Raw genomic sequence first — 16,019 nt, forward strand, 5'->3', positions numbered from 1 at the left:
CCACCAGGCTCCTCTGTCCCTGGGATTCTCCAGGCAAGAATACTGGTGTGGGTTGCCATTTCCTTCTCCGTTTTATATATGAGGGTTTTAAAATATAATAAAAATATTTAGACTAATGGCAAGATCTTAGGTAATGGAATTGTTTTGATCTTCCTCCTAGATTCAAAACTTTTCCTAATTGATCTGTTCAGGACCTTTTCTTTATTTATTTTAGTTCAGTTTAGTTTACTTTATTTCCTTATCTTCACTTCTTTTCCCTCTTCAATATAGGAAACTTCTATAATGCTTGTACTAGATGCCCTTCTGTATGTTTGTATCATTGTGGCTCAGATGGTAAAGAATCGCCTGCAATGTGGGAGACCTGGGTTTGATCCCTGGGTCAGGAAGATCCCCTGGAGAAAGGCATGGCAACCCATTCCAGTATTCTTGCTTGGAGAATTCCATGGATAGAGGAGCCTGGTGGGCTACGGTCCATGGAGTCAGACAAAACTGAACAACTGAGCCCATAAACACATCCTTTAAAAAATGTCTACCTCAAGTTGGATTGTTCTGTGGTGGGTATAAATTGATCATGCACTGCAAAGTAAAATTCAAGTGAATTTCATATATCATGTAATTAACCATTTTAAGATGTACAATTTCAATATCATTTAGTGCATTCACAACATTGTGCAATTACCACCTCACTCTGGTTTCAAATTTTCCAGAAGAACACCCTCTATTGATTAAGAAATCACTCCCCATTACCTTTTCTCTCCATTTTCTGGAAACCAGTGGTTGACTTTTTGTCTGTATGGATTTGTATATTCAGATTCAGTTTAGTTCAGTTCAATTGTTCAGTCATGTCCGACTCCTTGCGACCCCATGGACTGCAACACACCCTGTCCATCACCAACTCCTGGAGTTTACTCAAACTCATGTCCATTGAGTCAGTGATGCCATCCAACCTTCTCCTCCTGCCTTCAATCTTTCCCAGCATCAGGGGTTTTTCAAATGAGTCAGTTCCTCGCATCAGGTGGCCAAAATATTGGAGCTTCAGCTTCATCATCAGTTCTTCCAATGAATCTTCAGGACTGATTTCATTTAGGATGAACTGGTTGGATATCCTTACTGTCCAAGGGACTCTCAAGGATCTTCTCCAACACCATAGTTCAAAAGCATCAATTCTTCGGCACTCAGCTTTCTTTATAGTCCAACTCTGACATCCATACATGACTACTGGAAAAACCATAGCCTTGACTAGACAGACTTTTGTTGGCAAAGTGATGTCTCTGCTTTTTAATATGCTGTCTAGGTTGGTCATAACTTTTCTTCCAAGGAGTGAGTGTCTTTTAATTTCATGGCTGCAATCACCATCTGCAGTAATTTTGGAGCCCCCCCAAAAATGAAGTCTGCCACTGTTTCCACTGTTTCCCCATCTATTTGCCATGAAATGATGGGACCGGATGCCATGATCTTGGTTTTCTGAATGTTGAGTTGTAAGTCAACTTTTTCACTCTCCTCTTTCATTTTCATCAGAGACTCTTTAGTTCTTCTTCACTTTCTGCCATAAGGTTGATGTCATCTGCATATCTGAAGTTATAGATATTTATCCCTACAATCTTGATTCTAGCTTGTGCTTCATCCAGCCCAGCATTTCTCATGATGTTAAATATGCCAAGTGACATATATAGCCTTGATGTCCTCCTTTACCAATTTGGAACCAGTCTGTTGTTCCATGTCCAGTTTTAACTGTTGCTTCCTGACCTGCATACAGATTTCTCAAGAGGCAGGTCAGGTGCTCTGGTTTTCCCATCTCTTTCAGAATTTTCCACAGTTTATTGTAATCCACAGTCAAAGGCTTTGGCATAGTCAATGAAGCAGAAGTAGATGTTTTTCTGGAACTCTCTTGCTTTTTCGATGATCCATCGGGTGTTGGCAATTTGATCTCTGGTTCCTCTGCCTTTTCTAAAACCAGCTTGAACATCTGGAAGTTCACAGTTCATGTATTGCTGAAGCCTGGCTTGGAGAATTTTGAGCATTACTTTACTAGCGTGTGAGATGAGTGCAATTGTGCAGTAGTCTAAGCATTCTTTGGCATCGCCTCTCTTTGGGATTGGAATGCAAACTGACCTTTTACAGTCCTGTGGCCACTGATGAGTTTTCCAAATTTGCTGGCATATTGAGTGCAGGACTTTCACAGCATCATCTTTCAGCATATGAAATAGCTCAACTGGAATTCCATCACCTCCACTAGCTTTGTTTGTAGTGATGTTTCCTAAGGCCCACTTGACTTCACATTCCAGGATGTCTGGATCTAGGTGAGTGAGCACACCATCATGATTATCTGGGTCGTGAAGATCTTTTTTGTACAGTTCTTCTGTGTATTCTTGCCACCTCTTCTTAATCTCTTCTGCTTCTGTTAGGTCCATCCCATTTCTGTCCTTTATTGTGCCCATCTTTGCATGAAATGTTCCCTTGGTATCCCTTATTTTCTTGAAGAGATCTCTAGTCTTTCCCATTCAAATGTTTTCCTCTATTTCTTCACACTGATCACTAAGGAAGGCTTTCTTACCTCTCCTTGCTATTCTTTGGAACTCTGCCTTCAAATGGGTAAATCTTTCCTTTTTTCCTTTGCTTTTCACTTCTCTTCTTTTCACCACTATTTGTAAGGCCTCCTCAGACATCCATTTTTTGAGGATGGTCTTTTTCTTGAGGATGGTCTTGATCCCTGTCTCCTGTACAATGTCATGAACCTCCGTCCATAGTTCATCAGGCACTCTGTCTATCAGATCTAGTCCCTTAAATCTATTTCTCACTTCTACTGTATAATCATAAGGGATTTGATTTAGGTCATACCTGAATGGTCTAGTGGTTTTCCCCACTTTCTTCAATTTAAGTCTGAATTTGACAATAAGGATTTCATGATCTGAGCCACAGTCAGCTCCTGGTTTTGTTTTTGCTGACTGTATAGAACTTCTCCATCTTTGGCCGAAAAGAATATAATCAATCAGATTTCGGTGTTGACCATCTGGTGATGTCCATGTGTAGCGTCTTCTCTTGTGTTATTGGAAGAGGGCGTTTGCTATGACCAGTGCATTCTCTTGGCAAAGCACTATTAGCCTTTGCCCTGCTTCATCTGATTATTCAGATTATTTCATATAAAAGGCATCATGGAATATGAGACCTCTTATGTCTGGGTGCTTTCACATATGATTTTGAGGTTCATCCAAGATGTGGCATGTATCAGTACTTCATTCTACTTTATGGCTGAGTAATATTCCATTATATGGAATATTTGTTTATCCATTCATTACAGTTTGTTTATCTGTTCATCCCTTGATGGATATTTGGATGAGTTCAGTTTGCCAGTACTTTATATAAATATACTGGTCTGTAGTTTTCTCTTCTTGTGATATTTTTGTCTGGGTTTGGAATCACGGTACATAGGGGGCCTCATAGAGTGTGTTAGAACCTGTTCCCTCCTTTTTATTTTTTGCCTTGATGTTAATACTTCTTTAAATGTTTCATCAAGCTCATCTAATATCTAGGTTTGGACTTTACTTTTTAGGAGGTTTTTGGTTACTGATTCAATCTCTTTACTGGTTATAGATCTGTTGAGATTTTCTATTTCTTCTTGAGTCAGGTTTTGGTCGTTGTCTGTGTTTCTAGGAATTTGCGTGTTTCATCTAGATTATATAATTTGTTGGCACATAATTGTTCATAACATTTTCTTATAATCCTTTAAATCTGCAAGACAGTAGTAATGTCCATGCTTTTATTTCTGTTATTTGTTTTCTATTTGCAGTTTAGTTGAAAGTTTGTCCATTGTGTTGATCTTTTCAAGCAACCAGCTTTTGGTCATATTGGTTCTCTCTATTGTTTTTCTATTCTCTGTTTATCTATTCTCTGATCATTATTTCCTTCTTATTGCTGGTCTTGAATTCACCATGCTCTTCTTTTCCTAGTTCCTTACAGTTCAAATTAGACTGTTGATTTGAAGTCTTTTTTCTCTTTTACTGTGGGTGTTTATAGCTGTACTTTTTCTTCTTTGCATTAATTTCACTATATTCCAGAAGTGTTGGTATGTTATGTTTTTATTTTCATTCATCTCAATTCCATTTCTTCTTTGACTCATTGGTTGTTTAGGAGTATATTTTAAAATTTCTATGTATTGGAAAATTTTCCAACTTTTGTATTGATTTCTGTTTTTATTCATTTGAAGTTGGAGAAGAAGTTGGAGAATATTGATTTCAATATTCCAAAATGTATTGAGATTTGTTTTATGATCTCAAACATGGTAATTTCAATAGTCCTATCTTCAAATTTTCTGATTCTTTTTCCTGGCTGCTCAAATTAACTGGTTACCTCTGCTGAAATTTTTTATTTCAGCTACTGTATTTTCAGCTCTGTAATTTCTATTTGGTTCCTTTTTATAATTTCTGTTTACTTATATTCCCTACTTTTTCTCATGTCATTTTACTCAATTCCTTTAGTTTTTGGCTATGATTTTCTTCATCTCTTTGAGTATATTTACTACAGTTAAAATCTTTTTTTATTATGTTCAATATCTGAGTTTCCTCAGGGATGTTTTCTGTTTAGTTTATTACTTTGGATGAACAGGTTTTCATGTTTCTTTGTATTCTTTGTGATTTTTTTTTTTTTTTTTTTTTGTTGAAAACTGAGCATTCATAAAAAGAGCCACATTTCTCAGGCTTTACAGACTTGCTGTCTGCTGGGATAGTTCTTCACTGAGCCTAAGGATCAGCCTGAGATGAAAGTATAAGTCTTTTCACTGTTTTTTTTCCCTCCCACTGTGGCTGCATCTCTACTGGGTCTGCATCTGACTTTCACAATTCCCTTGTATATGCAGCTGCTTTTGAACGTTTTAATCTCAAACATTCTTACCTTAGCTTCTCCCTAGAGCCTTAGAAGGTCTGTTGTATGTCTTGATCAAAAATTTATTATTTTAGGCTTCTGTGGGTCTGTAGCCTTCTTGCAGCTTTCGCAAGAAATGCCTGCCACTCTTCCTGCTTGAAATGCATAATAGTGACATAGACATCTGTTATTCCAGTAGCCACCAGACAGGCTATGTATGTGTGTGTTCAGTCACTAAGTCGTGTCCGCAATTTTGCAACCCCGTGAACTGCAGCACACCAGGCTTCTCTGTCCTTCACTGTCTCCTGGAGTTTGCTCAGATTCATGTCCATTGATTCAGTGCTGCTATGTAACTATCTCATCGTCTGCCTTCTCCTTCTCCTTTTGCCTTCAGTCTTTCCCAGCATCAGGTAAATTAGAATGTTGTAAATAAAGTCTGAGTACCAATTATGACCTGAAGCTTAAAACTATCTTACTCTTCCTGACTTCTATAAGCAACTCTGACTCCAGACAAAACACATCCTAGCTCAAATATTGATTGTGTTCCTGGATGAGGCATAATGGGATTTTTTTTAATAGAAAGTTTTTTTTTAATTGAAATATAATTAATTTACAGTTCTGTCAGTTGCAGGTTAGTTACAGGTGTACAGCAGTGATTCAGTTATATATGTGTGTGTGTGTGTGTGTGTGTGTGTGTGTGTATTCTTTTTTACATTCTCTTCCACTATAGGTTATTACAAGATACTTATTTCTCTGTGTTATATAGTAAGTCCTTGTTGGTTATTTTATATACAGTGAAAGTGTTAATCACTTAGTCATGTCCAACTCTTTGCCACCCCATGGACTGTAGCCCACCAGCTCCTCTGTTCATGGGATTTTCCAGGCAAGAATACTGGAGTGGGTGGCCATTCTCTTCTGCAGGGAATCTTCCTGACCCAGGGATTGAACCCAGGTCTCCTGCATCACAGGCAGATTCTTTACGGCCGGAGCCACCAGGAAGCCCTTTATGTATAGCAGTGTGTATATTTTAATCCCAAAGTCCTTATCCCTGCCCCCCCTTCCTAGTTGGGAACCATAAGTTTGTTTTCTTTATCTATGAGTCTATTTCTGTTTTGTAAATAAGTTCATTTGTATCATGTTTTAGGATTCCATATATAAACAATATCATATGATGTCATTTGTCTTTCTCTGACTTCCTTAACTTAATATGACAATCTCTAGGTCCATCTCTGTTGCTGCAAATGATGTTATTTTATTCTTTTTATGGCTGAGTATATTTATATTTATATAATATATGGGACTTCCTTGGTGGTTCAGACAGTAAAGTGTCTGCCTATAATGTGAGAGACCCAGGTTTGATCCCTGGGTCGGGAAGATCCTCTGGAGAAGAAAATGGCAACCCACTCCAGTACTCCTTTTTTTTTTTTTTTTTTTTTTTCATTTATTTTTATTAGTTGGAGGCTAATTACTTCACAACATTGCAGTGGGTTTTGTCATACATTGACATGAATCAGCCATGGAGTTACAAAAAGATAAAGAACATTACAGCATACTAACACATATATATGGAATTTAGAAAGATGGTAATGATAACCCTATATGCAAAACACTCCAGTACTCTTGACTGGAAAATCCCATGGATGGAGAAGCCTGGTCATCTACAATACATGGGGTCACAAAGAGTCGGACACGACTGAGCAACTAAACTTACATAGTAGTATATATATTATATATACTGAATATATATTTATATCTCATTGTATATATATATATATATGAAATAGAAAATGTTCATTTTCTATTGGCGCTATAACTAATAACCACAATTACATGGATTAAAACTACACTCATTTATTATCTTCCGATTCTGGGAGTCAGAAGTCCTGTATGGGTCTCACTGGGTTATGATCCAGATGTCAGCAGGTTGAGTTCCTTTCTGGAGGCTCTAGGGAAGAACTCTTTCCCTTGTGCATTCAGGTGTTGGCATAAATAAGTAGGTCCCGTTTCCTTGCTGTCTGTCAGTGGGAAGCTGCCCTTACCTTCTAGAGGCCTCTCTCAGATCTTTGCACACTGTCCGTACCTCTAGATCCTTCTATACTGCCCTGTTTCTGATTTGCTCCCTTGCTTTCCTCTTCCAATTTTAACTCATGCAATTAGATTGAATTCACTTGGATAATCAGGATAATTTTCCCATCTCCAGATATGTCCCTTCATTACCTCTACAAAGTCCATTTAGAAGCATGATGGGGTTTTTTTTCCCCCATTCTTCTCCTAGGTATTCATTTGTGTGTCTGTGAAAGTTGCTCAGTCGTGTCCAAATATCTGCGGCCCCATGGACTGTAGTCTGCCAGGCTCTTCTGTCTATGGAATTCTCCAGGCCAGAGTACTGGAGTGCGTAGCAAATCCTTTCTCCAGGGGATCTTCCCAACCCAGGGATCAAACCCAGGTCTCCCCCATTGTAGGCAGATTCATTACCATCTGAGCCACCAGGGAAGCCCAAGAAAACTGGAGGGTGTAGCCTATCCTTTCTCTAGCGGAACTTCCTGACCAAGGAATCAAACCACCTGCTTTGCAGGTGGATTCTTCACTAGCTGAGCTACCAGGGAAGCCTCATTTGTAGTATTCGTAATTTTAAAAACTAATTATTTGGATATAATGGCTAATTTTAATAAGTCAATTTTTACTATGTCTTGCAAAGTGCTACCTTTATAAAGAATCCTTCTTTCAAGCGAAAGATCTCTCCTAAATCCTCTAGTAGGAATGATACAAAAAATTAGACAATTGTTCTATAGTCAGTGTCTTTAAAAATCACTCTGGATTTTTCTCAGATTTCAGGAAGAAGAGGAAAAATAGATATTTGTATTTTAAATCCAAAGTGTATCACTATCAGTGAACTATATGGACATCTGGATCCTAATACTATGGAATGGGCTGATGGATTATTATCAGCAACAATTCGGAATTACGTATATTTAAACACTACAAAATACTCAAACAAAGACAGCGAATCAAAAATCTCAGATTCTGCTAATGTAAGTTCAGTATGGAACATTTATTTTGTTTCACTATTATAGATTATTTCATTGCTTATCTAATGTTTGATATCAAGGTTTCATTAGATACTTACTAGAGTAATTTTTTTTTCCATTTATTTTTATTAGTTGGAGGCTAACTACTTTACAATATTGTAGTGGTTTTTGCCATACATTGACATGAATCAGCCATGGATTTACATGTATTCCCCATCCCGATCCCCCCTCCCACCTCCCTCTCCACCCGATTCCTCTGGGTCTTCCCAGTGCACCAGCCCCGAGCACTTGTCTCATGCATCCAACCTGGGCTGGTGATCTGTTTCACCCTTGATAATATACATGTTTCAATGCTATTCTCTCAGAACATCCCACCCTTGCCTTCTCCCACTGAGTCCAAAAGTCTGTTCTATACATCTGTGTCTCTTTTTCTGTTTTGCATATAGGGTTATCGTTACCATCTTTCTAAATTCCATATATACGCGTTAGTATACTGTATTAGTCTTTATCTTTCTGGCTTACTTCACTCTGTTTAATGGGCTCCAGTTTCATCCATCTCATTAGAACTGATTCAAATTTAAAATTACTATGATCAGTGTAAAAAAGGGAAAAGCAATGAGCTATTAAAAAGCAGAAAATATACCTTGTGGATTGTTGGGGTTTTGTTAATTAATTTTTATTGGAATACAGTTGCTTTACAGGGTTGTGTTAGTTTCTGCTGTACGGCAATGTGAATCAGTTATACAGATAAATGTATTGCCTTGTTTTTAGATTTCTTCCCATTTAGCTCACCCAGGGCACCGAGTAGAGTTCCCTGTGCTATACATTAAGTTCTCGTTAGTTATCTCTTTATACACAGTAGTGTATATATGTCAATTCCAGTCTCCCAATTCATGCCACCCATCCATTCCCTCCTTGGTATCTATAAGTTTGTTCTGTAACTTTATTTTTGTTTTGTAGATAAGTTCATTTTGCACTCTGTTTTTTAGATTCCACATGTAAGCAATATCGTATATTTGTCTTTCTCTTTCTGACTTAAATTCACTCAGTATGGCAATCTCTAGGTCCCTCCATGTTGCTGCAGATGGCATTTTTTATGGCTGAGTAATATTCCATTGTATATATGTACCATATCTTTCTTTATCTGTTCCTCTGTTGATGGACATTTAGGTAGCTTCCATATCCTGGCTATTAGAAATAGTGCTGCAATAAACATTGGGGTGCATATATCTTTTTGAATTATGGTTTCCTCTAAGTATATGCCCACGAGTGGGATTACTGGGTCATATGGTAGTTTTATTTTTAGTTTTTTAAGGAACTCCATACTGGTCTCCATAGTGACTGTACCAATTTACATTCCCATTGTGTATGTGTTCCATTCTGTTTTATTTTTTATTTTTTTTTTCACCTTTAATTATTATTTTATTTTATTTTTTTTCCAGTGGGTTTTGTCATACATTGATATGAATCAGCCATGGATTTACATGTATTCCCAATCCTGATCCCCCCTCCCACCTCCCTCTCCACCCGATTCCTCTGGGTCTTCCCAGTGCACCAGGCCGGAGCACTTGTCTCGTGCATCCCACCTGGGCTGGTGATCTGTTTCACCATAGATAGTATACATGCTGTTCTTTTGAAATATCCCACCCTCACATTCTCCCAAAAAGTTCAAAAGTCTGTTCTGTATTTCTGTGTCTCTTTTTCTGTTCTGCATATAGGGTTATCGTTATCACCTTTCTAAATTCCATATACATGTGTCAGTATGCTGTAATGTTCTTTATCTTTCTGGCTTACTTCACTCTGTATAATGGGCTCCAGCTTCATCCATCTCATTAGAACTGGTTCAAATGAATTCTTTTTAATGGCTGAGTAATATTGCATGGTGTATATGTACCACAGCTTCCTTATCCATTCATCTGCTGATGGGCATCTAGGTTGCTTCCATGTCCTGGCTATTATAAACAGTGCTGCGATGAACATTGGGGTGCACGTGTCTCTTTCAGATCTGGTTTCCTCAGTGTGTATGCCCAGAAGTGGGATTGCTGGGTCATATGGCAGTTCTATTTCCAGTTTTTTAAGAAATCTCCACACTGTTTTCCATAGCGGCTGTACTAGTTTGCATTCCCACCAACAGTGGAAGAGGGTTCCCTTTTCTCCACACCCTCTCCAGCATTTATTGCTTGTAGACTTTTGGATAGCAGCCATCCTGACTGGCGTGTAATGGTACCTCATTGTGGTTTTGATTTGCATTTCTCTAATAATGAGTGATGTTGAGCATCTTTTCATGTGTTTGTTAGCCATCTGTATGTCTTCTTTGGAGGAATGTCTGTTTAGTTCTTTGGCCCATTTTTTGATTGGGTCATTTATTTTTCTGGAATTGAGCTGCAGGAGTTGCTTGTATATTTTTGAGATTAATCCTTTGTCTGTTTCTTCATTTGCTATTATTTTCTCCCAATCTGAGGGCTGTCTTTTCACCTTACTTATAGTTTCCTTTGTAGTGCAAAAGCTTTTAAGTTTCATTAGGTCCCATTTGTTTAGTTTTGCTTTTATTTCCAATATTCTGGGAGGTGGGTCATAGAGGATCTTGCTTTGATTTATGTCGGAGAGTGTTTTGCCTATGTTCTCCTCTAGGAGTTTTATAGTTTCTGGTCTTACATTTAGATCTTTAATCCATTTTGAGTTTGTTTTTGTGTATGGTGTTAGAAAGTGTTCTAGTTTCATTCTTTTACAAGTGGTTGACCAGTTTTCCCAGCACCACTTGTTAAAGAGGTTGTCTTTTTTCCATTGTATATCCTTGCCTCCTTTGTCAAAGATAAGGTGTCCATAGGTTCGTGGATTTATCTCTGGGCTTTCTATTCTGTTCCATTGATCTATATTTCTGTCTTTGTGCCAGTACCATACTGTCTTGATGACTGTGGCTTTGTAGTAGAGTCTGAAGTCAGGCAGGTTGATTCCTCCAGCTCCATTCTTCTTTCTCAAGATTACTTTGGCTATTCGAGGTTTTTTGTATTTCCATACAAATTGTGAAATTCTTTGGTCTAGTTCTGTGAAAAATACCGTTGGTAGCTTGATAGGGATTGCATTGAATCTATAGACTGCTTTGGGTAGAATAGCCATTTTGACAATATTAATTCTTCCAATCCATGAACACGGTATGTTTCTCCATCTGTTTGTGTCCTCTTTGATTTCTTTCATCAGTGTTTTATAGTTTTCTATGTATAGGTCCTTTGTTTCTTTAGGTAGATACACTCCTAAGTATTTTATTCTTTTTGTTGCAATGGTGAATGGTATTGTTTCCTTAATTTCTCTGTCTGTTTTTTCATTGTTAGTATATAGGAATGCAAGGGATTTCTGTGTGTTAATTTTATATCCTGCAACTTTACTATATTCATTGATTAGCTCTAGTAATTTTCTGGTAGAGTCTTTAGGGTTTTCTATGTAGAGGATCATGTCATCTGCAAACAGTGAGAGTTTTACTTCTTCTTTTCCTATCTGGATTCCTTTTACTTCTTTTTCTGCTCTGATTGCTGTGGCCAGAACTTCCAACACTATGTTGAATAGTAGTGGTGAGAGTGGGCACCCTTGTCTTGTTCCTGATTTCAGGGGAAATGCTTTCAATTTTTCACCATTGAGGGTGATGCTTGCTGTGGGTTTGTCATATATAGCTTTTATTATGTTGAGGTATGTTCCTTCTATTCCTGCTTTTTGGAGAGTTTTAATCATAAATGAGTGTTGAATTTTGTCAAAGGCTTTTTCTGCATCTATTGAGATAATCATATGGTTTTTATCTTTCAATTTGTTAATGTGGTGTATTACACTGATTGATTTGCGGATATTAAAGAATCCTTGCATTCCTGGGATAAAGCCCACTTGGTCGTGGTGTATGATTTTTTTAATATGTTGTTGGATTCTGTTTGCTAGAATTTTGTTAAGGATTTTTGCCTCTATGTTCATCAGTGATATTGGCCTGTAGTTTTCTTTTTTTGTGGCATCTTTGTCTGGTTTTGGAATTAGGGTGATGGTGGCCTCATAGAATGAGTTTGGAAGCTTACCTTCTTCTGCAATTTTCTGGAAGAGTTTGAGTAAGATAGGTGTTAGCTCTTCTCTAAATTTTTGGTAGAATTCAGCTGTGAAGCCATCTGGTCCTGGGCTTTTGTTTGCTGGAAGATTTTTGATGACAGTTTCGATTTCCTTGCCTGTGATGGGTCTGTTAAGATCTTCTATTTCTTCCTGGTTCAGTTTTGGAAAGTTATACTTTTCTAAGAATTTGTCCATTTCATCCAAGTTGTCCATTTTATTGGCATAGAGCTGCTGGTAGTAGTCTCTTATGATCCTTTGTATTTCAGTGTTGTCTGTTGTGATCTCTCCATTTTCATTTCTAATTTTGTTAATTTGGTTCTTCTCTCTTTGTTTCTTAATGAGTCTTGCTAATGGTTTGTCAATTTTGTTTATTTTTTCAAAAAACCAGCTTTTAGCTTTGTTGATTTTTGCTATGGTCTCTTTAGTTTCTTTTGCATTTATTTCTGCCCTTATTTTTAAGATTTCTTTCCTTCTGCTAACTCTGGGGTTCTTCATTTCTTCCTTCTCTAATTGCTTTAGGTGTAGAGTTAGGTTATTTAATTGGTTTTTTTCCTGTTTCTTGATGTAAGCCTGTAATGCTATGAACCTTCCCCTTAGCACTGCTTTTACAGTGTCCCATAGGTTTTGGGTTGTTGTGTTTTCATTTTCATTCATTTCTATACATATTTTGATTTCTTTTTTGATTTCTTCTATGCTTTGTTGGTTATTCAGAAGCGTGTTATTTAGCCTCCATATGTTTGAAGTTTTAACAATTTTTTCCCTGTAATTGAGATCTAATCTTACTGCACTGTGGTCAGAAAAGATGACTGGAATGATTTCAATTTTTTTGAATTTTCCAAGACCAGATTTATGGCCCAGGATGTGATCTATTCTGGAGAATGTTCCGTGTGCACTTGAGAAAAAGGTGAAGTTGATTGTTTTGGGGTGAAATGTCCTGTAGATATCATTTAGGTCTAGCTGGTCCATTGTGTCATTTAAGGTTTGTGTTTCCTTGTTAATTTTCTGTTTAGTTGATCTATCCATAGTTGTGAGTGGGGTATTAAAGTCTCCCACTATTATTGTGTTACTATTAATTTCCTCTTTCATACTCGTTAGCGTTTGCCGTACATATTGCGGTGCTCCTATGTTGGGTGCATATATATTTATAATTGTTATATCTTCTTTTTTGATTGATCCTTTGATCATTATGTAGTGTCCTTCTTTGTCTCTTTTCACTTCCTTTATTTGAAAGTCTATTTTATCTGATATGAGTATTGCGACTCCTGCTTTCTTTTGGTCTCCGTTTGCATGAAATATTTTTTTCCAGCCCTTCACTTTTAGTCTGTATGTGTCTCTTGTTTTGAGGTGGGTCTCTTATAGACAGCATATATAGGGGTCTTGTTTTTGTATCCATTCAGCCAATCTTTGTCTTTTGGTTGGGGCATTCAACCCATTTACATTTAGGGTAATTATTGATAGGTGTGATCCCGTTGCCATTTACTTTGTTGTTTTGGGTTCACGTTTATACAACCTTTCTGCATTTCCTGTCTAGAGAAGATCCTTTAGCATTTGTTGAAGAGCTGGTTTGGTGGTGCTGAATTCGCTCAGCTTTTGCTTATCTGTAAAGCTTTTGAATTCTCCTTCATATCTGAATGAGATCCTTGCTGGATACAGTAATCTAGGTTGTAGGTTATTCTCTTTCATTACTTTCAGTACGTCCTGCCATTCCCTTCTGGCCTGGAGGGTTTCTATTGATAGATCAGCTGTTATCCTTATGGGAATCCCTTTGTGTGTTATTTGTTGTTTTTCCCTTGCTGCTTTTAATATTTGTTCTTTGTGTTTGATCTATGTTAATTTGATTAATATGTGTCTTGGGGTGTTTCGCCTTGGGTTTATCCTCTTTGGGACTCTCTGGGTTTCTTGGATTTGGGTGGCTATTTCCTTCCCCATTTTAGGGAAGTTTTCAGCTATTATCTCCTCGAGTATTTTCTCATGGCCCTTCTTTTTGTCTTCTTCTTCTGGAACTCCTATGATTCGAATGTTGGGGCGTTTCACAGTGTCCCAGAGGTCCCTGAGGTTGTCCTCATTTCTTTTGATTCTTTTTTCTTTTTTCCTCTCTGCTTCATTTATTTCCACCATTTTATCTTCTACCTCACTTATCCTATCTTCTGCCTCCATTATTCTACTCTTGGTTCCCTCCAAAGTGTTTTTTATCTCATTCATTGCATTATTCATTTGTAATTGACTCTTTTTTATTTCTTCTAGGTCTTTATTAAACAGTTCTTGAATCTTTTCAATCTTTGTTTCCAGGCTATTTATCTGTAACTCCATTTTGTTTTCAAGATTTTGGATCATTTTTATTATCATTATTCTAAATTCTTTTTCAGGTAGATTCCCTATCTCCTCCTCTTTTGTTTGACTTGGTGGGCATTTTTCATGTTCCTTTACCTGTTGGGTATTTCTTTGCCTTTTCATCTTGTTTAGATTGCTGTATCTGGAGTGGGCTTTCTGTATTCTGGAGGTCTGTGGTTCCTTTTTGTTGTGGAGGATTAACCCAGTGGGTGGGGTTAGACGATTGGCTTGTCGAGATTTCCTGGTTAGGGAAGCTTGCGTCAGTGTTCTGGTGCATGGAACTTGATTTCTTGTCTTTGGAGAGCAATGGAGTGCCCAGTAATGAGTTTTGAGATGGGTCTATGTGTTAGGTGTGACCTTGGGCAGCCTGTGTGTTGATGTTCAGGGCTATGTTCCTGCGTTGCTGGAGAATTTGCGTGGTATGTCTTGCTCTAAAACTTATTGACTCTTGTGTGGTGGCTGGTTTCAGTGTAGGTATGGAGGCTTTTGGACAGTCACTTATTACTTAAAGTTCCTTGTAGTCAGGAGTTTTCTGGTGTTCTCAGGTTTTGGGCTTAAGTCTCCTGCCTCTGGATTTCAGTTTTATTCTTCCTGTAGTCTCAGGACTTCTCCAACTATACAGCCCTGATAAGAAAACTTCTAGGTTAATGGCTAAAAGATTCTCCCCCGTTAGGGACACCCAGAGAGGTTCACAGAGTCACATGAAGAAGAGGAGAGGGAGGAGGGAGATAGAGATGAACAGGAGGAGAAAAAGGGGGACTCAAGAGGAGAGAGACAGATCTACGCAGCTGTCTGTTCCCAGAGTGTTCTCCGTAGCCCAGTCACCTACAAAGATTCACAGAATTGGAATGGGAAGAGAAGGGGAAAGGAGGAAATAGAGGTGTTCTGAGGTAGAAAACAGAGAGTCAAGATTGGGAGAGAATAATCTTCGGTTTAAAAATAGGGCTTCTCTTCTTTTTTTTTTTTTTTTTTTTTTGTAAGGTTATAGTGTGTTGAAAATGAAAATTAAGGAGTAGTAGAGGAGTACTAGAGGACTTTAAAAGAAATAAGAGAAAAAGAAAAATAGAAAATAGAAGAGAAAAAAAAAAGAAAAAAAAAAGAAAGAAAAAAAAAATTTTTTTTTCCCCCCTAATTAAAAAATCGTAAAAGTCTATGGAAATGAAAGTTAAGGAGTAATGGGGGAGTAATAGGGGATTTTAAAGGAAAATAAAAGAGAAAAAAGAAAAAATAAAAAAAAAAAGAAAAAAAAAGAAAAAAAGAAAAAAAAAAAGAAAAAAGTAAAATTATATCTAGGAGTTTCTCTGGAGCTGTTGCGGTCAGTGTGGGTTCGGCTCAGTTTCAGATAGCTCCTCGTTCCAGCTTACGCTTCTCTATATCTACAGGCTCCTCCGGTGTAGTCAATGTTTCCTAGAGGGATTTTAATCTGTTACACCAGTCCCTTCTGAAGCGGTTCCCTTTGTTTATTTGGCTTCCGTTTGCCGGTCTCTTCAGAGCCTCATTTCTGCCCTGACACAGGCGGGCGGAGGTGGACTCTTATTCAGGTAGCTAGTTCCGTCGCTCCGTGGGGAGGGGCTTGCGCTTCAGGGAGAGGCTGGCGCTGAGGGGCGGGGCTTGCGCCACGGGGACGGACTGGCGCTGCTGGGAGGGGCCGACGCTGCCCTCTCCGTCTGCGCCGCTCAGGCTCCCGGCTGTTTTATATGGAGCGCGCCCCGCGCTGCGCGC

General features: G+C 38.1%; 1 protein-coding gene across 1 annotated transcript in view; it reads left to right on the top strand.

The window, feature by feature from the left end:
• Positions 1-16,019, top strand: part of DNAH14 (dynein axonemal heavy chain 14) — a 398,948-nt gene that overhangs the window by 214,793 nt on the left and 168,136 nt on the right. The window contains exon 38 of the mRNA XM_061159766.1: positions 7,686-7,889. Coding sequence (XP_061015749.1) covers positions 7,686-7,889 — 204 coding nt within the window. The remainder of the gene's footprint in view (positions 1-7,685; positions 7,890-16,019) is intronic.

Source organism: Dama dama, chromosome 14 (genome assembly GCF_033118175.1).
Source record: "Dama dama isolate Ldn47 chromosome 14, ASM3311817v1, whole genome shotgun sequence".
In the NCBI taxonomy this organism is placed as follows: domain Eukaryota; kingdom Metazoa; phylum Chordata; class Mammalia; order Artiodactyla; family Cervidae; genus Dama; species Dama dama.